The sequence below is a fragment of the Canis aureus genome, chromosome 20, assembly GCF_053574225.1.
Source record: "Canis aureus isolate CA01 chromosome 20, VMU_Caureus_v.1.0, whole genome shotgun sequence".
Taxonomy (NCBI): domain Eukaryota; kingdom Metazoa; phylum Chordata; class Mammalia; order Carnivora; family Canidae; genus Canis; species Canis aureus.
Window position 1 is genome coordinate 60,348,322 of NC_135630.1, and position 24,467 is coordinate 60,372,788.

Here is a 24,467-nt window from a genome sequence, read left to right on the forward strand (position 1 = left end):
GAGACCTCTGAAAAGTAAATCTAGACAAACTCCCTGTTGCCAAAGTTGTTATTTTGGTTCTAATATACAATAAAAGACTAAACCTCAAGCAAGAAACTTGATTATTTCACATCTTCTAAGGATAGTGATTCTCATTTTCCACAGTCATGTCAGTTTTTCACAGAAGAAAAATGATTTGGCAGAGAAAAGTTTAAAGATAACTCCCTGCCCACCCCCTTTTTGTCTTTCAACAGTGGATGCTAGATTTAATTGAAACAGTGGGCAGAGATGGGAAAGAGTAGTCCTGGTCATCTGAACTTCTCAAATAAAATGAACTTTTTGTTCTTCTAAATCCCAACTTGAAATAGGATTGCTCGAAGTGTCCAAAATAAAAAAATACCTAATGCTAAAGACTATATGCTAAAATTTACTTATTAAAAAAATCTCCTGCACTGAAGGAAAATAGTATAAATTACATTACCAACCTTCAAAAAGTTAGCATGTAAAGAGTATTCTAGCTTCAAAACATTGCCTCTCTAAAGTTTTCTATAGGAAATTTGTAGATCAAAAACAAATTACAGGGGCCTGAAATGTACTGACTTGTAATATTCTTAAATATTAAAAGGAAAAGTAACCTAGCTATGTGGGTTAGATGAAGTAAAATTCCAAGGATTTAGTATCTTTAAATGATCATACAATTTTTTAGAGCTGAGCAGTTTAAGTAGAAATAAATACTAGTACACGCTAGAAGAGAAGGTTTAATAATTGATAAAAATGTACAAAAATATTCAAATCAGAAATGCTTTAGAATGTGTACCACGAAGTCAATACTTCTCAGTGAGTAGGGAAGGTAAAAGACTTCCTCAATGGAAAAAAAGCAAAAGCTCGGATTAAAAAAAAAAAAGACAACTGTTAAAGAAAATGTTTAAGTCAACATTGATTTTTGTTTCAGACAAGGATATTGCAACTATCACTTAAAGTCTGGTGGCACATTCTTTAGTAGGTCCTTAAGGCAATATATTTAAACTAATTTACAATTTGATTTGATGTTAACTTTTTAAACATCACCTCAAAATAATGCCCTCACAACAGCCTTTTTTTTTTTTTAATGTATTCAGATGTTTCATAAAAAATAATGGTGGCTTTATTATAGTAGTGCTCCTTAGCACCGCTATAGTTAGTTAAGGGTCTGACAGGTTTCCATTAAGAACACCTATTTCTGAGTTCACCATAAAAGATCATATCGGAACCAGTTGGGTAGTGCACAAAAAAGCAGTTTTATCAGTTGCTGGTGCTTTTTTTGTACTACTAAGTATCAAAAAATTTTTCATTATATCTTCAAAATCCAACTTCTATAAAGTAAATCAAATCGCCTCATGACTTAGACTTCAGAACAAAGTAGAGACATCTGCAGTTATCAGTAAATTGCCACCTTTAATCCATCCTGCAGTGCCCTATGAAAGGGTCACAGAAAGACAGTTATGACCATATGAAAATATGATTCTTGATACAGAATCAAAAGTTATTTTCAGTTTCCTTTGCTTTTATAAAGTCCACAATAACAATACTTAAATGCACTTTTTTTTTTCCTGTGATATAATTAAAACCCAGTGTTTTATTTCAATTGAACTTTAAAATAGAGTCCCTGGTCTGAATTAGACTTTAAATCATACTGTAAACATATATTTGGTATAATTTATTGATCATCATCCAGTTGCTCCAAAAGGGTCCTTCTGCGCTTTTCCAATTCCCCTTCACTCAGTTCACTGCCAGAAGTATCCCAATTCCCCTGAAAAGACATTGAATAGGATTACATCTTATGTCAGTACTCAAAAGGTTAGTAGTATTGAACTTTTGAAAAAAAAAAAAAAGAAAGAAAAGGCAATCAAAATGTATATGGATTCTCTTCCACAGAAACAAGCTGCTCATCAGAGGGTTTAGGACTGACCTCTCTTCCAAAAGCCTATTAATGAGTTGCTAACCATTCTCTGGCTTTATTAGGGGACATGGTGAACTTTGGTGCTTTCAGGTTGCATTAATATGTAAATCAGGCAGAAAGATACACAGTGTTTTTTCTTTCCCTTCCTCTAACACCTCTGTATGTGAAACATTTGGTTTCCATTTAATGAAGCCAGTGTTCATAACCTAAAGCACTATATTCCTTGCTAATTTTGTAGATTCCAGGTCACCTAAGTATTTTATATTACAAACAAGTATTATGTTTTTACTTTAAGATTTTATTTAGCCTCTCTGTATCTCTCATAAATAAATACATACATATATAAAATCTTTACAAAAAAAAAAAAAAAGATTTTATTTATTCATGAGAGACACAGCGGCAAGGAAGACACAGGCAGAGGGAGAAGTAGGCTCCCTCTGGGGAGCCCGATGTGGAACTCGAACCCTGGATCCTTTGATCCCAGGATAGGGATCTGAGCCAAAGGCAGGAGTTCAACCACTGAGCCACCCAGGTGCCCCAAGTATTATCCTTTAAACAAACTATCCTTAGATAAACATTGAAGATTTATGAGAATAAACATTTAAAATTTATGAGCAGGGCAATAGTCTGAAGAACACTTAAAAAATATTGTATTTGTGAAAAACAATCTTTAAAAAGTAGATAGTTCATCTATTCTCCTTCCTTCAGAGATTTCATTTAACTGATTACAAAGAACAAACTGTTAAACGCTGTTATTAAGGAAACAGAAAATCTTCACCAAGGATGTGCACGAAACTCACCAGGGCAGCTTTTAAAAAGAACCTTTATATCAACTGAATTAATTAAAACACTAAAGGGACGGTCATAGGTTGATTTAGTAGCATTACTCCTGTTAAGTCCACAGTATTTGTGGAAGAATGGCAAGGCTAAGACGATCGGTGTTACTGTGCTGTCGTTTATACACACACACACACACACACGTGGGAAATTAAAGACTAATTTGATATTAAAATGTTAACTTTGGCTTTTAGTCCCCTCCTATCCCTCTGCCCTCACCTCTTCTCTCACAATGATTACTCCTACAAAGTTAACATTTTGAAACTGAACTTAGTGTATATCTGGAGAACCTATGATCTGAGAAACCCTGATCTGAGTCTCTTATATTCTTTAAATTTTCTTCATTTTCTTCAAATGGTAGCTAACCTAGAAAAAGTCCATCAATGTCATACTAACCACAGTATCTATTTTTTCTATTCTGGAAACCCAGGTATGAAATAATTCTGAATACTTACAGAATCCTTTCCAGTCTTTTTCTTAGGTGATTTGTGTTTTGATTCTGATCTTTGTCTAGTTCTATCTTTTTCACTTTCTCGGTCTTTTTCTTTTTTATCCTTCTCTCGCTCAGCATCTGACTCTGGAGAGTCCTATGTAAATAAAAAATAACATTAGCATTTTGATGAAGAAAACCATTGTTTTTTAGTATCTCCATTTAGATAATATTTAAGAACATCTATATATTTATATTATCATAGGGCATGTGTTCCTAGTGCAGTGAAAACTGAACTAGTAACCTCAAGGATTCTGGAACATATCCAAGATTCATTGGAGGGAGTCTGTCTATCCTTTGGGAAGGGTGACATTTTAATACAGTAACATCGCAAAAGAGTTTCACTAAAGTAGGGAAGCATACAAAATGGGAGTATGCCTATAATGTAAAAGTAGACAAACATTACACTTTCCACCAACCCAATAAAATATTGGTTTTTTTGTTCAGCTATGTGTACAGAATACTGTGATTAGGTTAATCACCTAATAGGTTGATCATCATATAATAAAATTCCTCTCTCAAAACTATAACTGAAAAGCAGGATTTTTTATTTTAAAGGATTTTATTTATTTAGAGAGAGCAAGGGGAGGGACAAAGGGAAAGGGAGAAAGAGAATCTTCAGCAGACTCCATGATGAGTACAGAACCTGAACTTAAACCCTGGAGATCATGACCTGAGCAGAAATCAAGAGCTGGATGGACGCTTAACCGACTGAGCCACCCAGGTGCCCCAAAAAGCAGGATTTAAAGGGCAATATCAAAAAAATTAAAAAGAAATGGCAATGTCACTGCCTAAATAACTGGTCCTTTATTAGATATGTACAAATTCGAGTGAGTGGCACGAAGGAAAAAAATCTCAATAGGTAATAAACACCTACTCACTTATGTTTCAAAAAAAAACCTCCTTAGGATATCTTGATACATACGTAAAATTAAGAACTAAGAGTAGAGAAGGAGGTGAACATTTAGACTTATGATTCTCACCACAACTGCAAGACACACACAAACACTTGGGTCTTTCTCTAAGATTGCTTTAAAAAGCCAGAGTGGGAATCTTAACGCTGATGTATGTTTATTTTAAAAGCTCACCAGAAGGTTTTAACGGAAGATTATGGTGAAGACAAATGATGTAATTCCTGAGTTCAGGTGTCCACTGGAACTGTGCTAGACTGCACAGGAGTAGACAGAAAAGGGTTCTATCGCCGCTGAGTAAGCTAAGGGCTAAAGCTAGGGGCAGTATAAAAATTAAAAGCTTGCTTACAGATTTATGTCTCCTCTTCTTGCTTTTCTTCTTATGCTTTTTTGACTTCTTGTAACTTCTCTCTAAGCAGCATGAAAAGAAAAAAATGTCTGACTTTGAGGACATCCAAGTGCCAATACCTTTTTTTTATTTTAATTTCTGAGAGCTAATGCTAGGGGGCAGGGAGTAGGGCGGGAGATAAGAGTCTTCGGCAGACAAGGGTTCAATCCAGGAGAAATCAAGACCTGAGCTGAAACCAAGCATTGGGCACTTAACCAATGGCAAGTTAAAAGAAATGCTTACCAGATTCAGCACTAGAAGAATGTTCTGAGGCAGACCGAGACTCTGATCGCTGTCTTTTTTTCTTTGAATGGCTGTCGTCATCATCTGAATCTGATCCCTATAAAATACACATAATTTCATCCATAATGATGTTATTAACAAATACTTCAATACACTTATAGTGCCATGATAAACTTCCTTACCGATCTAGAGCGGGAACGTTTCCTGTGATGTTTTTTAGATTTTTTAGAATGTTTCTTGTTCTTTGAATGATGATGTTGACATTCATGCTACAGGTGCAAAAGGAAAAGATTTTCAAAAGTTAACATTGACTTCAGACAGCAGATTGTGAAGAATCTTTAATGCTATAAAAATAAGTTATTAGAGTGAAAATTTCATTCATTTTGCACATTTAGGATATACTTTCATGAAGCTGCAGTTGTCAGTTAAAATGTTCTGTTCCTTCCTAACCATTCCATTCTGACTCATTTCAACATCTAAACAGAACAAATATTAAAGAAATCACTTCTTATAGGAATGAGAATGGTATGCTTTAGTAGGGACAACTGATATACTTCAGAAAAGTATCACCTGTAGAACAGGCACATTGCTTTAAAAACCAATGAAATGAAATTACATTCAGACATGATTTTTATGATCAATCTGGCTAGGCTTATTATTATTAGCACCACGAAAATGAACTACCTCAGAGTTATCCTTGACCAAGATAAATGATGACGCTCTCAGAATAAAGCAAAATCTAATCCTTTTTCTCTCTACCAAGGAGCATTCCCTTCTTAGTCAAACATTAAGAACTCCAAAGACAATCTAACTCTAACACCACATCAAATCAAAAAAGGAAAGGTCTCTGTGGATTTTAATTCATTTATTAATGCTGTAGTAAAAGCTCCTTGCCCCCAAACATCTATGGCCTTTAAAATAATTCTGCTTCAGTTTATAAGTAAATGGAAATTAAATATCTAAGAAGGAAAGCTCCTTTTACTCTTATCACTGAATGCTGAATTTTTCCTCCTCTTCTAACTCAAAAAGCTCAGATTACTAGGATCGCAAAACTTATTCCTCTTCCAGAGGAAGAGCCTCTTCCTTATGACCATTTACGACCTCAGCACTTTCCCAATACAAATCACCAGAGAATTTTAATGTTGATTATGAACTGGGAGACAATGTTAAGACACTAATTAGAGCAGAGCTTCTCACAAATGTACATTCTATTCGAGTGCTTTAGATTCTTATTGAAATGATGATTCTGATACAGGATTTCTGCCAATGGGGCCTGAGATTCTGAATGTCTAACAAGCTCCCAGCTTTGAAGAGACCTAGAGGCCAAGAGGGCTGGATCTTGAGGCAGCTAGGAGAAAATAAAGATGCATGTGGATGCATGTTAACAATGAAATTCATCAAGAACAAGAAATCCAAGGAAACAGTGGACAGTTAATTAAGTGACCTGCAGTGAGTGACCAATGACCACACCATGCCAACACTCTAATGTTAAATATATGCCAGCTTTCAATGTGTTGCAAAGTATCACTATGTCCAGAACTGGCAGGGTAGTGTTATTTGTTAAAAGCATTAACCCTGGAGTCAAACAGCCTGGGCTGGAATCTTTTCCCTTCAAATTACTTTTCTTTACCTCGGTCTGCTCATCTGTAACTTCACAGAGTTGTTGTGAGGATTAAGTTCATATACGTAGTGTGTGTTTGTAAAACTGTTAGAACAGTGTCTGGACCCACATAGGCACCAAATGCTATTACTGAGTAATTACTGGTCAATTTAGCATATTTACTATATACAAGAAAGTACCTACACCTAAAATCTTCATCAAAATACCCTTATTCAGCTAATGGAGTAACTTGCAATTTTATCATTACGTATTTTAACACAGACTTACTACTTATTCCATTATTTTCCAGATCTCCCTGAGCATTGAACACATCTAACATAGTGTAATATTTGAAATGCGTGCTTAAAAAGCTATTTAAGTTTTCTTTAGATTTACCAAAGTCATTATAGGAGGCTGCTAAATTGTTGAATTTCTAAAACACTGTAAAAACATAAGTATGAACTCTCTCCACAAACACATCTTACATTCACGTGCAAACTTAGTTTCTTTTGCTCAAAGGCAGTTTCTATAGAAAAATCATTTCCTTAACCATCTCAGGTAAATGACATTTGTATAGAAGCTGTATAAAAAAAAAAAAAAAAAAAAAAAAAAAAGCAGTATAATTTAAGAAACAAACTTTGATCAATTTTAATTCAATTTGGGCTTCTTCTATTCTTATGTATTTTGTAATAGTCGAATTAATTACGAGAATACTAAAATTACCTCAAGCACATGCATAAAATCTTTAAATATTCGTTTTCTTTCAGACTCTAGAGTTATGTCCTCAAATGCTGGCTCTTTTACAAATCTCTCCCGGATCTGAAACATTCAGATATGAACACATGAATAACAAGAAAAGTATACCAATATGACTAATAAGAATCACAAAAGCCAGTGGTAATGGTCACAGCCCCATCCTCTCAAAGGATTTCTTTTCCTCTGAAGTCCAAATCATTTTTTAATAAATATTCCTAAATGCAGGGTCAGAGCTGACTTTAAACTTTTAAATATTCTCAATATATTCAATGTATACTCTACTTCAGCTTCTTTTTGAGGCTATAAAATGGGAGGGGAATTAAAGATATTTTTATCTTCAATTGTAAAGGAAAAAGATTAGAAACAATTTACAATTATACCTACATCTTCCCAGACAGCATCCAATTCTATTGGAGGAGTAGCTTGTTTCAACATACTCTTAAATGCAGATTCTTTTCGTTTCATCTTCCGAGCCTCCTCTTTTTCTCGTTCGCGTTCACGGGCTTCTGCCTTTTCTAGTAACTTTTAGAAAATCATATTTAACCAGTTATAATAGTACAATTGAAGTAATTCGTTCTTAATTCAAGCATTCTCTCATCATTTATAAGTTATGAGCTAACTTATAACACAATTTCATTTGAGCAAAGGAAACTTCATCATTAGCCAATCATCTAAATACATTATTTTATTTTACTTTTCAGTAAAATTCTAGCTGTATTCCTTTAATTCGGGAGCCTACAGCTTAAGTACTTTTAGCTGAATATATTAAAAACCGTACTAAAGTAGCTGTTTTCCATAGAGGAGCTGATAACTTACACTGTTGAAAGCCAACTTAATGTTTCCAGCATCTAATGTGGTGGATCTTTTAGTTGAACTGATTATGGCCACAAAGTCTTCGAAAGTAGTATTTACTTCAACTACAAATCCTTTATCCTAAGAAAGAAAAATCTTGTTAACAACAATAATACATAAAAAAAAAAAGAACACAATATCGACTTAAAATATACTGGAGATTAACAGTAAATAGTAAGTGTAGTGTTTACCTTTAGAATGTCTTTTATTATTTTCTTCTCATCATGATAACGTGCTTTAAGATCCTCAACATAAAACTTGAAAAGGTCAAGTGCAGTAGATCCTAATGAAAAAACTAAAGAAGTCAAAAGCTAGCTCTAACCAAAGAGCTGCAATTACTTTTTTGTTTATAAAACAAAATAAAGCACCCCTCCATTCCCCAGCACAGCCACCTGTCTCTCTGGCCCATTCCAACTACTATCATAACTATAAACTGGGAAGAAAAGAATCTCACCCGGCTGACCAAGCATATTAGTAAATCTAATGTCGGAACTAATTGTTGGGTACAATTCCATCCAAGATGACATAGAATGCAGTTGTCCATGTTCATGCAGTTCATCTAAAAATATCTGGGGAGGGAAAAGCCAACAATAACAAAAACCAGTTATACTGAAAAGTCATCTTTAAGGACATTAGAAATATTAGTGTAACATGAAAACACACTAAAAACAGCAATATTTGAAACTCTTGTACCAAGGTATCCCAAATATGTGTTAGGTACAAAGAATTGTACCTTTGATGAAAGAATTGCTCTTTGATGAAAATAAAATCTGCTTTTAGGCAAAATTCTCTTCTGCGCTTCAGAGAAAAGGATCTTTGAAAAGCTGTATTATTTTCCAGACTTCAGTTTATTGTTCCTTAAGATGGAACATCATTTCAGTTTTCATTTATACCCTAAATCTAAATCTATATGCTTATTCTAATTTCTCTTCTTTATCCTTTTTCCGTATTTGCTGACTCTCGGGGCAACATACTGGGGCTTTTATACTCAACAATTTACACATCCTGCTTCCCCAAATCCTTTGGCTGTTTAACTGAATAAATATCTCTAAAGACCTATGGCTCAAAATTCTGTTAAAATTTCTATGTCTGCACTGTTCAATATAGTAGACACAGGTCAAATGTAGCTTAAAGTACATGAAATGTGGTTCGTCTGAACTAAGGTCATCAGTATATAACACACAATGATTTTGAAGATTACCAAATCTATTTTCTGTAACCCAGATTACCTTATTTTTAACATATAGGTCTTATTTTAAACCACTGCGAAAAACCTTAAGAGCCATTAAAGCTCAACAGTTGCAGAATATTAAAAAACCTAAAAATATGTTCTTCCTACGCACAAGGCTGCTCAGTTAAAAATCTACATTTTCTAGCCTCCTTTGTTTTTACTTACAGCCATGAGACTAAATTCTCAGCAGCTAACTATGAAGTAGAGTAAAACTTCTAATCACTGTTTTAAAAAACAAAAACAAAAACAAACTGTCCTTTCAACTTCTTTCAAGCTGAAATCTCATAACGTGGACAACAAACTCCTAAACATAAATAGAAGGCCCAGGACAATTCTCGAAGTATGGGCCAGAAGCATCACTATCAGCTAGAAACCTCCTAGAAATATAAATTCTCAGAACCCACCCACCCTAGACTTAGTAAATCAAATTCTAGGGGTGAAGCTCAAGAAACATGTGTTCTAAGAATATTTTGTATGATCCTTATAGGAAACCACTATAATAATGGAACCCATAAGATTAATAAATACTAAAGTTTTAGGAATAAGGACTGAAGTAATGCTATTGACTATGTCATTTAAGATGATTTAAGTGACCTTCGGCATGACATAAAGAGTTTATTTAAAAGCCCTCTAGGTGGGATGCCTGGCTCTCCACTGGTAGAGCATGTGACTCTGAATCTTGGGGTTGTGAGTTCAAGCCCCACACCGGGCAGGGATTACTTGGTAATTCAGATGCACACAAATTTGTGAGAACTACTACCTTAGGAAATGGCAACGGGCACTACCCTACACCAAATAATTATCATTAAAGGAGAAATAAGTCTGTTCAAGTCACTGTAATTTAGCATTTATCTTAATACAGTGTTGGGCACCTGGCTGGCTCAGTCCTTTAAGCATCTGCCTTCAGCCCAGGTCATGATACTGGGGTCCTAGGAATGAGCCCCATATCTGGTTCTCTACTCAACAGGAAGTCTGCTTTTCCCTCTGCCTTTCCTCCCTGCTGGTGATCTCGCGCTCTCAAAGAAATAAGTAAAATCTTTTAAAAAATCTTCATAGAATGTTTAATGGAAGAGATTTTGTAATTAAGACTGTATAGATTCAAATTCTGGCACCACTAATCAGTCGTTGAATTCGGTTAAGTCACTTCACCTAAGTCCATTTCCTTGTATAAATGGACGTAATAACAAAAATATTACCCAACTCTCATAAGGCTGTAATAAAAATTTAAGTGATTATCAATCTAAAACGTATAGCAGTAAGCAATTAATGCTGCTAGTAATATAATTACTGAAATGGGCAATCTGGTGAAATATGAAATGTTAAAACTCATTACTCCATGATGTTCCCTATTAATGAGAGGATAAAAGTGGTATCTGGAGGTGAAAATGAACCACTGGCCTATATAAAAGATACGTAATTTCGTCTTCTATGGTGTTTAAGAACTATGGCCTATCCCAAAATTACATACCCCGTACCATTCTCTACTCTTCTCTACACACTAAATATCTAAATATCAACTACTATGAATCAGTCATCACACATACTTTCTTTTCAGTCTTCTATCATGCAATTCCTCTTTCCCAGATGAAACCTTAATTGACTTATCAGTGCTAAATATCAAATCTGCTATAGCCTCTTATGTTCCCCTGGCCTAAAATGGCTGTTTTCCTTAGATGCATCCAAAACTAATTGTAGCACTTGAGTTAAATGTGTATGGATCATTCACAAAGCCTAATGATCTGGGATGAAGGGGTCTCAAAATTGTTTCTATTATTAAGTTCACAAACTATGGTAAGAAATTAAGCTAGAAGAGAGACTTTATTTACCTGAAAAGATTCTCTATTTTTCCGCTGTCGTCTCCTTTCTCTCAGTAAACTCTTCTGTTTTTCTTCTTCTTCTTCCTTTTCTAAAGCTCGGATGTGTTCTTCAAAGCAAATTAATGCATCTTCTTTATCCATGTCTAGAGATTTTTACAGTTAAAGAAAAATTAAAATGTCCAGTATCAGTAAGGAAAGCAGTTTATTAACTTCCTATAAATTTCAAAATCAGCTTTCCAAAATACTTATAATTAAACTCAAATAGAACTTGTAATCATCTAACTAGAAAATATGTTTTTAAAAAAATTCCAACCTCATTAAAATATATCTTGAATTTGAGGGTGAAAGAAAGACCATGTGACAAGACGCAATTAAGGGAAATAAAACTGTAACTGTAAAATTTGTCAGCAACATTAGCACTACCTAAGGAGCTTTTCACAGGATAGAATTTTAGGCCCTACCCCACACCTACTGAATAAAAGCACAGTATTCAGAGGGGTAATCCAGAAAGCTATAATTTAAAAAGCAACTAAGTCAGTCAGAAAAAGAACCTGGGGAAGCTTAAGGCACGATAATACATTTTTTTTTTTTTTTTTGGTGTTTGCAAAACTCTAAAGCCATTACCTCAAGGAGACAGTATGAGTAAAACTGTGGTAATTAATCGGATTCTTACTAAATCACACAAAAATGGCAAAAACAATTTCATGTTTATCTATGACAAACATACTTTAAGGATTATCTGATAAAGCTAATATTTTCTTCCTGAATAATGAAAGGAAATCAACAAAACACTCTATTGGTAATGGACAGAGACTGCCTGGGTAGTAGTAGCTCAGTTAGTTAAGCATCTGACTTCTGATTTCAGTTCACGTCATGTTCTCAAGGTTGTGAAGATTCTCTCTCTCTCTCTCGCCCTTTCCCTCTAGCTCTCCCTCACCTTAGGAAAAAAAAAAAAAAAAAAAAAGGAATAGACAAACAATTGTATAAAAATTCAGTTAGTAATCTCATAATAAAAGTGAGAATTCTTTGCTGTTGACTTTAAAAAACTTTCTCCCATTTAGTCACTAGTCTTACTTTGTAATTCCTCATCTTCTGCAAAAGTTGGATTATCCATCAGATACTGTTGGGCTTCAGACCAGGTAGTAGAGTATGTTACATTAGCCATGTTGTCAAGTATATTTTTTAAGGCTTCCCAATTTCTCTTTCGTAACTGCTTTGCTTGCTCCTAAATCAAAAGAATAAATACACGTTTTGAGATTCAAAGAAAGTATGGTATTTGAACTGCAATCAAATTCTAAGTGATGCTCAAGTTTCATGTTATCCATTTATTTTTAATACCAACACTACTTTTCCAGTGGTCTTGTCAAAGTGCTTGGCTTGGTAACTGCTTACCTTCAATTTTTCTTTTACCTTTCTCCTAAGAATCTGGGTTCTGGGAACCCTATCTCCCCAACAATTCCATAAATCTCTCTTCCTATAGAACTATGCATCAACAGAATGTAAAATGAAAGTTACTGTTGACAAGTCACACAATAGGTAAATGCCACAGTCTCCAACCACTTTCAGTTATGTTCAATTTTTGTTAATACTTACAGTTCTATAAATCTCTTTAAGACTGAATGAGACACAACTTATTGAGTAATAAAATAGATAACAAGGTGTTTTAAAATACTTTCATTGTGCAAGCACATTTTAGTGGTAACAATTATATATTACTCCTGTTCTTGTATAGAAAATATATAGAAATGCAATATAAACAAAAATACTGAGTATTTTAAAAACCTAATGAGCTTAAAAAGTATCTTTCAAAGTTGGCATAAGACAGCCAATTAATGACAACTAAAGTAACAGTTGAATAATTCTGTACCTAGTGTGTCCACATCAATACCTACTATTACAGGAGCTATCCACTTCTAATATTGAGATCTGCTACACCACATAAATTGAATAAACCAAACAACAAAAATGAGCATTATAAAGCAATTCCTAATCAGAATGAAGAAATACCTTGTTTTATCTATAAACACTAATAATTAAGAGTGGATAATACCTTTTCTTTTTTTGAAAGAAAGAATAAAACATCTTCATAGATTTCAAGACGATCACGTTCTGATATTGCATTCCAGACTTCCATCTCTCCAAACATTTGCTCCGCTTTTCTATTAAAAAAATTAAATGTAAAAAAAAAAAAAAAAAAAAATTAAATGTTACCCTGTATTATATATTACTCAATAAAAATTATTTTTAAGCTATTATATATTAAGTATATTGAGCACTTTATATTGTATAGGATATTAAGTACATTAACTGTATATTAAGTTTAGAACCACCCAATGAACACTGTAAGTTCATGAGTATATTATATAGAAAATCTTTTGGATAATTAAGAAAAGAACAAAATAGCTTAGGCCTCCATTTCTCCCTAGAGATGGAGTGGGTAATTTTTTTTTTTTTTTTTTTTAAGATTTATTTATCTGTGAGAGAGAGAGAGAGAGGGAGAGAGAGAGAGAGAGAGACAGGGAGAATGAGGGAAGGTGAAGGAGAGGCGGGAGGGGCAGAGGGAGGAAAGAGAATCCCAAAGAGATGCCATCTTGCTAACGAGGAGCCTGATGAGGGGCTCCATCTCATGACCCTGAGATCATGACCTAAGCCAAATCCAAGAGTTGGATGTATAATCTACTGAGTCATCCAGGCACCCCAAGGAGTGCATAAATTCTAATTGAGCCATGTTTTCTAGTCAAGACTGTATTTTTTAGGGTAGCTATAGACACTAAAGAACTATCCATGGAACTAAATCATAGACTTCAAAAAATGCCAGAAATTTAGTTAATACATAAAATAGGACTATTTAAAGAAATGAAGAATCTTCAACTAATGCTTTTCTAGAAGACTGAGGAAAATAAGGAAGCACATAATAATTTATTGCAAAAATGTTATATATATATATATACACACATATATATACACACACACACATACATATATATATATACACACACATTCCTTTTTTTTTTAAAGTAGACACCATGCCCAGTATGGAGTTGAAGCTCTCCCCACCCCCAATGTGGGGCTTCAACTCACTACCCTGAAAGCAAGACATGAGCTGAGATCAAGAGTCAGATGCTTAACCATCTGAGCCACCCGGGCATCCCTCAATTTTTATATTAAGAAGTCAGGCTTTAATTATTACACTGTCTACCCCTCTATTGTTCTAGTCCCTAATTAATAATTCAGGAAGTCTGTACGTTAAATTCCACATTTAACTTCTGATTTATCTTGTACCTTATGAAACTGCCACACTCCTACCCATTTAGCTTTAATAATTATCTACTTTGGGGGAGGTACTGTACTTGGCAAAGTCTGATATAGAAACAGTGCCAATAGGGGATCCCTGGGTGGCTCAGTGGTTTAGCGCCACCTTCAGCCCAGGGCATGATCCTGGAGACCCGGGATCGAGTCCCACGTTGGGCTCTATGCATGGAGCCTGCTTCTCCCTCTTGCCTGTGTCTCTGCCTCTCTCTCTCTCTCTCTGTCTCTCATGAATAAATAAATAAAATCTTTTAAAAAAAAAAAAAACAGTGCAATAAACACACACTATGCTTTACTAAATATCTTACTTGTATCTGGTTGTGGAAGTCATTTTCTCATGATTTTCAAGAAAACGTTGAAATGATTCCTTGGCCTCTTTGTATTTTGATCTTGCCTCTTCTTTTTCTTCTTTCTCTGTCTGGACTTTGTAAGCATTAAAAGCCTGCTTTTTTTCACTCAACTTTGCTAAAGCACTAAAGAGAAATATACCATATAAGAGTAAATGAAAGCAGGATGATCAAATGTCAATACTTTGAAGAAAAAAATGACTTCATTCACAAATTAAGAAAATTTCAATAAGATATAAAAAATTAAGAAATGATTACAGAGAATAATTTCTATTTTACAAAAACTTCTAATTTCATCTGTACTCAAATTGAATGAGAAGCTTTTTGGTTCATATCTGACATAAAACAACTATTCTTGGTATCCAAAATAACAGAAGACAAAGTCAAAAGTTACACTATTTTACACAATTGTGAATTTGCTAGAGTTGGAAAAGTAAATGAAAAACTTCAAAAAAAAAAAAAAAAAACTTCAAGTATTACCTGTATCTTGGGTCATTAATGATCATTTTCATAGCTTGTTCCCATGAAGCATTAGAAGGTACCCGCTGAAAACCATTTAATGTCAAAAATTAAAATTTTGCACAAATACTGTAAAAGTCATACAACAGGAAATAAAGTATAATACTCACTGCAAACATCAAGCACTTCCCTTTGCTCAAATTTGAAAGAGGTCTAATAATTTCTTATTGAACCAAGGCAAACCTGGGTAATATATGTACAGACTAAAAAGAAAACTTAAACAGAGCAAGGATACTTTTCTTATGACTACTGGTTAAAAGATTAAAGATTATGAATAAAAAAACATAATTACATACAGAGGTAGAATGTGCTGTGTATTATACACTATTCACAAAAATTTTTTTTGGTTAAAATCAGTTTCACAGAAATATTCTCCAAAAAACTTTAGTTCATTTTTGGTTACAACATTTTATGAGATTAGCATTTTCAAAAAAGGCATCAAGGTGCTGATTGCATTAAACAGTAACTTTATTATTAATTATTGCACATCATATAAAAATCTTTAATACCTTTTCTTTCAATAATTCTTTAAATGCTTGCTTTGCTTCCTCCTTTGTATTCCAAGTATAGGTTTTTTTTGCTGGTTGGCTTTCCTCCTCTTCTTTTTTTGGAGTAAAACTAGAGGGAAATTTAAATATGGTATTTATAACTTAAGTAAACATTTGCTTCGCTTATAAAAACAATGTTTTAATCATTTAAGCATTTGATATTGAGGTTAAATTTTATAATTTTAGAAATAAATTCTCCCGTATGAACCCTACACACTTACTTAAACATAAAGACATAAAGGTAATACACTTTTTTCCTGGAACATTCAGTTATTAGGACCCTGCATAGGGGCCTCTAAAAAAACAATGACACTAAAACATTAGTTCCACTAGTCCACAAATGAATACTTTTAAACGGTCTATAAAACTTACCTAGTGTTTTCATTTTAGTGCCTTAGTAACTAAGGATTTGGGCAAGTGTGCATAAATATAAAGATATTGAGAGTACCTAAATCAGGAATGGGAAAAACTACAATTCATGAGAACCAAATCTAGCCCACTATCTGTTTCTATACATATAGTTTTACTCATAAGTTTATATATTATGGCTTCTTATATGCTACCACAGGACGGCATCATTTTAAGACTGATCCACAAAACTGAAAGTATACATATATTCTTTTGTAATTCACAAAAAAGTATGTCAAACATTGATATCAAACAAAAAGAATGAAAATATTCAAGAATTACCAACTGCACTAGTTTGGGGGTCTTTATAAAATGAAAAGATCATATACTACTAACATCTCTTCCTATATAAAGGTAAAAAAACGCAGGAAAAAAAAAAATGAACCAGAATGCTTAGGGGAAGAGAATGGAGCAAATATTAAATGGAGCAACTACACAAAATATATTCATACCCTGAGTCAAGTAACCTTACTTTGGGAAATTTATTCAAAATTATCAGAAATAGTATAAAGGGCCCAGTCAAAAATTACCACCTGTAAATGGTATATGTTGCAGAAATTAAAAAGTTTATGACGATTCAGGTACTAGAAGGAAATACTAGAAAGAAAATAAGCAGAAAGTAATTGTTGCTGAAATTACGAAAAACAAATTATTGTAGAAAAAAATAAAAGTATAGGGATGCCTGGGTGGCTCAGCGATTGGACATCTGCCTTTGGCTCAGGACATGATCCTGGGGTCCAGTCGATCCACAGGGAGCCTGCTTCTCTCTCTGCCTATGTCTCTGCCCCTCTCTGTGTGTCTCTCATGAATAAATAAAATCTTTAAAAAAAAAAGTATAAAAGGATATATAAAATACCATCCCAAAACTTTCAATGTCTATCAGAACACTGAAATTTACATATATGTAATTAATAATCATTCAACATGCTGGAGTATGTATCTTTTTTTAATTTAAATTCAATTAGCCAATATATAGTACATCATTAGTTTTAGATGTAGTGGTCAGGAATTCATCAGTTGTGTATAACACTCCGTGCTCATCACATCACGTGCCTTCCTTAATGTCCTTGACCCAGTTACTCCATCCCCCACCTACCTCTCCACTACAGCAACCCCCAGTTTGTTTCCCAGAGTTAATAGTCTCTCATGCTTTGTCTCCCTCCCTGACTTTTTTCCCCAGTTTTCCCTCCCTTCCCTTGTAGTCCTCCCTCCCTCTCCACTATTGCTTATATTCTACATATGAGGGAAACCATGTAATTGTCTTTCTGTGATTGACTTATTTTACTTAATTACCCTCCAGTCCCATCTATGTTGATGTAAATGGTAGGTATTCATCCCTTCTGATGGTCAAGTAATATTCCATTGTGTATATTATATATATAATATATATTATTGTGCATTAATGTGTATATTATTATATATATTATATATATAATACACACACACACACACACACACACACCACCTTTCCTTCACCCATTCTTCTGTTGAAGGACATCTCAGCTCCTTCTACACTATGGCTATTGCAGACACTGCTGCTATGAGCATTGGGGTGCACTTTTACTCCATTTGTATCTCTGGGGTAGATAATAGTGCAATTGCTGGGTCATAGGGTAGCTCTATTTTTAACTTTTTGAGGAACCTCCATACGGTTTTCCAGAGTGGTTTTACACCAGCTTGCCACCAACAGTGTAATAAGAGGATTCCTTCTTCTCCATATCCTCCTCAAAAGGTCATTTCCTGACTTGTTAGTTTTAGCCATTCTGACTGGTGTGAGGTGGTATCTCATTGAAGTTTTGATTTGTATTTCCCTGATGCCAAGTGATGTTGAGCAATTTTTCATGTGTCTGTTGGCCATCAGTATGCCTTCTTTGGAGAAATGTCTGTTCATGTCTTCTGCCCATTTCTTGACGGGATTATTTGTTTTTTGGGTGTTTTAAAGTTCTTTATAGATCTTGGATATTAGCCCCTTAACTGTCATTTGCAAATATCTTCTCCCATTTCACAGCCTGCCTTTTAGTTTTGTTGACTGCTTCCTCTGCTGTGCAGAAGCTTTATATCTTGATGAAGTCCTAAAAGTTCATTTTTGCTTTTGCTTCGCTTGCCTTTAGAGATGGGTATTGCAAGAAGTTGCTGTCATCGAGGTCAAAAAAGTTGCTGCCTGTGTTCTTCTCTAGAATTTTAATGGATTCCTGTCTCACATTAGGTCTTTCAACCATTTTGAGTTTATCTTTGTGTATGGTGTAAGAGATTGGTCTAGTTTCATTTTCCTGCATGCGGCTGTCCAACTTTCCCAGTACTGTTTACTAAAGAGACTGTTTATTTTTTTCCATTGAATATTCTTGCCTACTTGGTCAAAAGATTAGTTGACTATAGAGTTCGAAGTCCATTTCTGGGTTGTCTATTCTGTTCCACTGACCTATGTGTCTGTTTTCATGCAGTACCATGCTGTCTTGATCACAGCTTTGTAAGGCATTAAGATGCTCCCAACTCTGGCATTCTTTTCCAACATTCCTCTGGCTTTTTGGGGTCTTTCCTGGTTCCAAACAAATCTGAGGGATTATTTGTTTCAGCTCTGTGAAAAATGTCATTGGTATTTTGATAGAGATTCCATCAAATGTGTAGATTGCTCCGGGCAGCATAGACATTTTAACAATATTTACTCTTCCAATCCATGAGCATGGAATGTTTTTCCATCTCTTTGTGTCTTCCTTAATTTCTTCCATAAGTGTTCTGTAGTTTTTACAATACAGATCCTTTACCTCTTTAGTTAGGTTTATTCGTAGGTATCTTATGATTTTTAGTCCATTAGTAAATGGTATCAGATTGGATTAAAAAACAAGACCCGGGGATTCCTGGGTGGCTCAGTGGTTTAGCGCCTGCCTTTGGTCCAGGGTGTGATCCTGGAGTCCCGGGATCAAGTCCCAACATCAGGCTCCCTGCATGGAGCCTGCTTCTCCCTCTGCTTGTGTCTCTGCCTCTCTTCTCTCTCAAGTCTGTGTCTCTCATGAATAAATAAAAAAAAAAAAAAAAAAAAAGCAACCAAGACCCATCCATATGCTGTCTACAAGGGACTCATTTTAGACCTAAAGACACCTTCAGACTGAAAATGAGGGGATGGAGAACCATTTACTATGCAAATAGACCTCAAAAGAAAGCTGGGATAGCAATCTTCATACTAGATAAATTAGATTTTAAACCAAAGACTGTAGTAAGAGATGGAGACGGACACTATATCATACTCAAAGGGCCTACTCAGCAAGATCTATCGATTATAAATATTTATGCTAATTCGGGAGCAGCCAATAATACCAACCAATTACTAACCAAAGTAAAGAAACAAATAAATAATAATACGCTTCCACAACCCACTCACAGCAATAGACAGATCAAAGCAGAAGATCAACAAAGAAACAAGGGCTTTGAATAACACACTCAACCAGATGGACTTCACAGATAATCACAGAATATTCCATCCTATTGCAACAGAACACACATTCTTCTCGACTGCACATGGAACTTTCTCCAGAATAGATCACATACTGGGTGGGTCACAAATCGGGTCTCAACCAATACTAAAAGATTGGGATTATTCCCTACGTATTTTCAGACCACACTGCTTTGAAAAACTCAATCACAGGAGGAAATTTGTTAGGAACTCTAACACTTGGAGGTTAAAAAGCATCCTACTAAAGAATGAATGGGTCAACCAGGAAATTCAAGACTTAAAAAGATTCATCCAAACTAACAAAAATGAAAATACAACTGTTTAAAACCTTGGATATGGCAAAGGCAGTCCTAAAAGGAAGCATATTTCATTACAAGCCTCTTTCAAAAGACTAGAAAAATCTCAAAAACACAAGCTAACCTTTCACCTAAAGGATCTGGAGAAAGAACAGCAAATAAAGCCTAAGAGAGAAGAGAAATAATAAACATCAGAGCATAATTTAACAAAATAGAAGCCAAGAGAACAGTAAAACAGATCAATGAAACTAGGAGGTGGTTCTCTGAAAGAATTAATAAGGCAGATAAAGCCCTAGCCAGACAGATCAAAAGGAAAAGAGAAAAAACCCAAATTAATAAAATCATGAATGAAAGAGTTCATGAGCGACACCAAGGAAATACAAATGATTTTAAGAACATATGAGCAACTATATGCCAAAAAATTAGGCAATCTGGAAGAAATGGATGGACTAGAAATTTATAAACTACCAAAACTGAAACAGGAAGGACAGAAAACCTAAACAGACCAATAACCGACTCTTTATATTGGGATTGTGAGTTGGAGCTCCAGGATGACTGCAGACATTATTAAAAAAAAAAATAAAACAGGTGCCTCAGTGGTTTAGCTGGTTGAGCATCCAACTCTTGCTTTATGATCTCAGGATCCTGAGATGAAGTCCCCATGTTGGGCTCTGCGCTAAGAGGGTAAGTCTGCTTTCCTTCTCCCCCTGCCCTCCTCCCCCACACAAGTGTGTATGCTCTCTCTCTCTCAGATAAATAAATCCTTAAAAGATGAAATAAAACGTAAAAAAGGGCACAAGGAAATACATAAAAATGTTACTGTTGTGCTTTCAAATATACCATGTAGATTCCTTTTTCAACTTCTAAGCATCAGAAAAAAATTTAAAGCTATTTTCACTTTGGGAGCTATACATAAAATAAAAAAGAATATTTAACAAGAAGTTGGGAGATGAAATCAATGTTTAAATATTAAGAAGATGGGTGATCATGTATGGAATGTGACATTACAGTTAACAGTTTTTTAAAAAATATATGTGGACATTAAAGTCAAGAAGCATAGCTCAAGGTTACTTTTTATATCTATATAAAGCACAGCCATAGGAAATATGACCAGATGATACAGAATACACGCACATGTAAACTACAGATTGACAGATACAGCTATTTTGTCATTAAAAAGTTATACCAATTTAATTACACCCTATTAAACAGTTTTCTTACACCGTAGTAAATCTTTATTTTTGTCTACCTAATCTTTGCTTCTATTTGTTCAACATCAAACTATAGCACTTCCTTGCAGAGTTGTGCTAAGTCATACTTGAGCCTGTTGCAAAATAATTAATAATACTAATCCTGTCTCTATTTAAAATTTTGTTATTTTAATAATCATGGGCTTTTTTGCATTAGTTTTGACTTAAAATTTAAAATTGCTGCACGGTAACTGACATATCTTGATTGCTAAGGTGCTTGGTACTCCTCTTTAATTTGTCCCTCGCCCTGTGTCTCTGAAGTCTGGTTTATAAAACTGAGGAATAGTTTTTCAAGAATTTAAGACCATGAGGCCCACAAAATTCAGCCTTGGTAATGATTATCTAAAGGTTCATGTTTTGATTCTCAAAAAAATTTTAAACACTCAATGGCTATCAAGTAAACTCAAAATTTCTTCCATTAATGAAGTCTTAATTTTGCAAAAGACAAGTCACTGAACTTACTCGGATACAGTTTCTTGCTTAGCTGTTTCTTCTCCAGTATTACTGGATACTTCCATACTCTGATCCTGAACAGCAGGAGTACTAGTAAGTTGTGCTTGTTCTTCAGTTGAAATCGTCACTGTATTCTCGTTATCTACAACGGTAGCAACAATTGAAGTAACCTCAGGCTCAGGAACAACTGGACCAGTTCCACCAACAGTATTTGAAGCAGAGGTGGAAGCACTGGCATTGGCTGCAGCCGCAGCAGCAGCAGCAGCTGCGGCTGCAGCAACAACAGCGGCAGCGGCTTCTGCAGCAGCCATGGTGCTCATGGTGGTCGGAATTTCTGTTGTAGGAACCGGGGCTGTTGATGTTGTGGTGCACTCTTCTTGCTTACTATATATTAAAAAATAACAACAACAACAAACTGGTCATCTCGTTAATAATCAGAAAGCCATACAATATAGTCTATCATAAAATCAAATGAATAAGATTTATAAAAGAGAGAAAGGCAATGTGACAAACTATTAAGCTATCTGAGAAGACTAAAAACAATGAAACTGGATTACTTCAACTTAACTGAGCAAACATCCAGGATAATATAGCATAGGGACTCATGCAACAATCTGCACTTCCGGAAGTCCAACAATCGTTTTCAATCACAAAATGCCCTACTATCACATTGTATTACATACCATAAAATTTGTCCTATATCATTAATTTCTATATGAACTTTAAATTTTATCCACTTCATATATTCAAAGAACACCTGGATACAGGAATTAAATCAAACCAAACTTTGGACTTTTCTGTAACACAGGCTTCTTAATTCAAAGGATGTAATCCAAATTCCAATAATTACCATCTAGCAAACTGTCCTTTGTATATATCTTGGTAAATATTCTTTTCCCTACCCCAAATCCTCCAAAGATATCACACCATCAGACTGAACATGGTAAATATTATTTACACTATAAAGCAAATATTTAAAACAAGAATGTTACATATTGGAGATCCCAAATTTGTAAATTGTACTGATGTCCAAAACGGCTTACCTGCTTTCTTCGGCTTTGATCATTGCTATTAAAGAGAAAAAAGAACAGTTACCTATGACATGGTTTTTAAATACAATCAATGAAAACAAACTTTAAAGGGAGATAAGGAGAAGTTTCTCATACAGTAAGATTTTAATTTACCATCCAAAAAACCCAAACTTTTTCAGAGCAAATGCTTGCTCCAAAGTTCCAGGACAGCAATTAAAGAATGAAGACAAATTTAAATGACAGCAGTTTTTAGTAAAGTTTCTCTGCACACTGCTACTTTCCCAAAGGCTATTGGCTATTGCAGAACTCAGAATATCTGTATAATTCTGGAATAAAACAGCATTTTCTCTGGGGGGTTAAACTATTTGATCATTTTAAAGGTACCAAATTCAAAATGAGACCAAATTCATATTATGAAATTCCAGCACATATATACTAGCATTGACAGGTAGATAGATAGTTATGCACACCAACTATCTTGTAGTAGGGTTATATCAGAAATGAGCTTGATATTTTTTACATGAATAAAATGGGAATCTACCTATCTACATTATTATTAGCCAATGCTAGTATAGAAATTTAAAGAGCTTTAAAGACTTGCATTCAGTATTTCAGCTTCCATTCCAAATAATTTTTTTTATGAGTAACAAAAATATTCAGCATCATTAGGGAATGAGATGGTCCACATAATTGGTAACAAAGCTGAACTTTATCAAAGTACTTAAAAAACTTATCCCCCTTTAATGGAAATCATTTCAGAAAGCAGGTTTAGGACGTCTGACAAAACATACTATAGGAGTCATCATTACTAACATAAATTAACATATTTTTCAGATACAATGATGATCCAAGCTAATTACGTGACACAGGAAAAAGGTAAGTAGACTTAAGACCATAGTGCCTTTAGGAAATTTTTATTCTCTTCACTGTCAGATGTCATTCCACACTGATGACTAATTTACTGGCTCCATTTCTTAAAATGCTTCTAAGCATTTTACTTAAGCAATTACTGCTAAGTTGATAATTAATGACACCAGATTCTATTTCAAAAGTGAGAGTAAAAGAACTGAACTCTCAATTTTCACTCTAATCTCTATTTGAAGAACTGGGTTTTATATTAAGTAGTATTTCCCAATTTTCAGGGGTATTTTGAATAGTTAAGGATAATGAAAAATACTCCCTTTGTAAGTGAAGCATGGTATTTTTAAAACTCCTCCTATAACAAACATAAAAGCTAATTTGCAATGTTGTGTTAAAATAAAATCAGCATTAAATGCATAGTCTGATAATATATTAAAATTTTAAACTGAACTCAAAGGCTCTCTGCTATCTGCTACATGGGTGAAGTCACATATTATATGTATGTCTCAACAGCTGTATTTATAAATACTGTACATGATGCCCTTATTCAATTTTCCAATGGTAAATTAATTTTTTAAATCAAAGTATAATTTTAAAATTTACAAGCTCATTTATAATATAACCCTTAAATGAATTTTTAATTAGAGATTTCTCACTGCAGATTTACCCAATTATGGTTAGTGAACATTAGTAACATACTCTAAAAAATGTTAAATAATGACAGAAAATGAATTATCAAAGCAGCTCACCATGCAGGTTTGATTTTGTAATAAGACTTCCAGCAACAATGGTATTCTGGTATCCTAGTTTCAGTGGAATCAAATCAAATAAAAATCTATTTAAAATCTATAGAACTGATATCTAGAGCAACAAGAAAATAAGAGCCCATAAAACGGTTATACCATTTAAAACGTTCTAATCATTTAATTTTTAAAAATAAGACCTGTGTTTGAA

The 24,467-nt window shown here is 34.2% G+C and overlaps 1 protein-coding gene across 7 annotated transcripts in view; it reads right to left on the minus strand.

Annotated features, from left to right (window-relative positions):
- Positions 1-719: 719 nt before the first annotated feature.
- Positions 720-24,467, minus strand: part of PRPF40A (pre-mRNA processing factor 40A) — a 59,644-nt gene continuing 35,896 nt past the window's right edge. For 4 of the 7 annotated variants that reach the window (XM_077861756.1, XM_077861758.1, XM_077861759.1 and 1 more), the window contains 19 exons: positions 24,263-24,316; positions 22,665-22,689; positions 21,631-22,005; positions 15,728-15,836; positions 15,180-15,244; positions 14,661-14,825; positions 13,094-13,202; positions 12,118-12,268; positions 11,053-11,186; positions 8,450-8,564; positions 8,187-8,290; positions 7,960-8,076; positions 7,528-7,665; positions 7,111-7,206; positions 4,970-5,056; positions 4,788-4,884; positions 4,506-4,567; positions 3,211-3,342; positions 720-1,768 (listed from right to left, as the gene is read on the minus strand). In XM_077861756.1, the coding sequence (XP_077717882.1) occupies positions 1,676-1,768; positions 3,211-3,342; positions 4,506-4,567; positions 4,788-4,884; positions 4,970-5,056; positions 7,111-7,206; positions 7,528-7,665; positions 7,960-8,076; positions 8,187-8,290; positions 8,450-8,564; positions 11,053-11,186; positions 12,118-12,268; positions 13,094-13,202; positions 14,661-14,825; positions 15,180-15,244; positions 15,728-15,836; positions 21,631-22,005; positions 22,665-22,689; positions 24,263-24,316 (2,228 nt within the window). In that variant the 3' untranslated portion in view covers positions 720-1,675. The remainder of the gene's footprint in view (positions 1,769-3,210; positions 3,343-4,505; positions 4,568-4,787; positions 4,885-4,969; positions 5,057-7,110; positions 7,207-7,527; positions 7,666-7,959; positions 8,077-8,186; positions 8,291-8,449; positions 8,565-11,052; positions 11,187-12,117; positions 12,269-13,093; positions 13,203-14,660; positions 14,826-15,179; positions 15,245-15,727; positions 15,837-21,630; positions 22,006-22,664; positions 22,690-24,262; positions 24,317-24,467) is intronic. The other 3 variants (XM_077861757.1, XM_077861754.1, XM_077861755.1) reach the window with 3 other exon arrangements.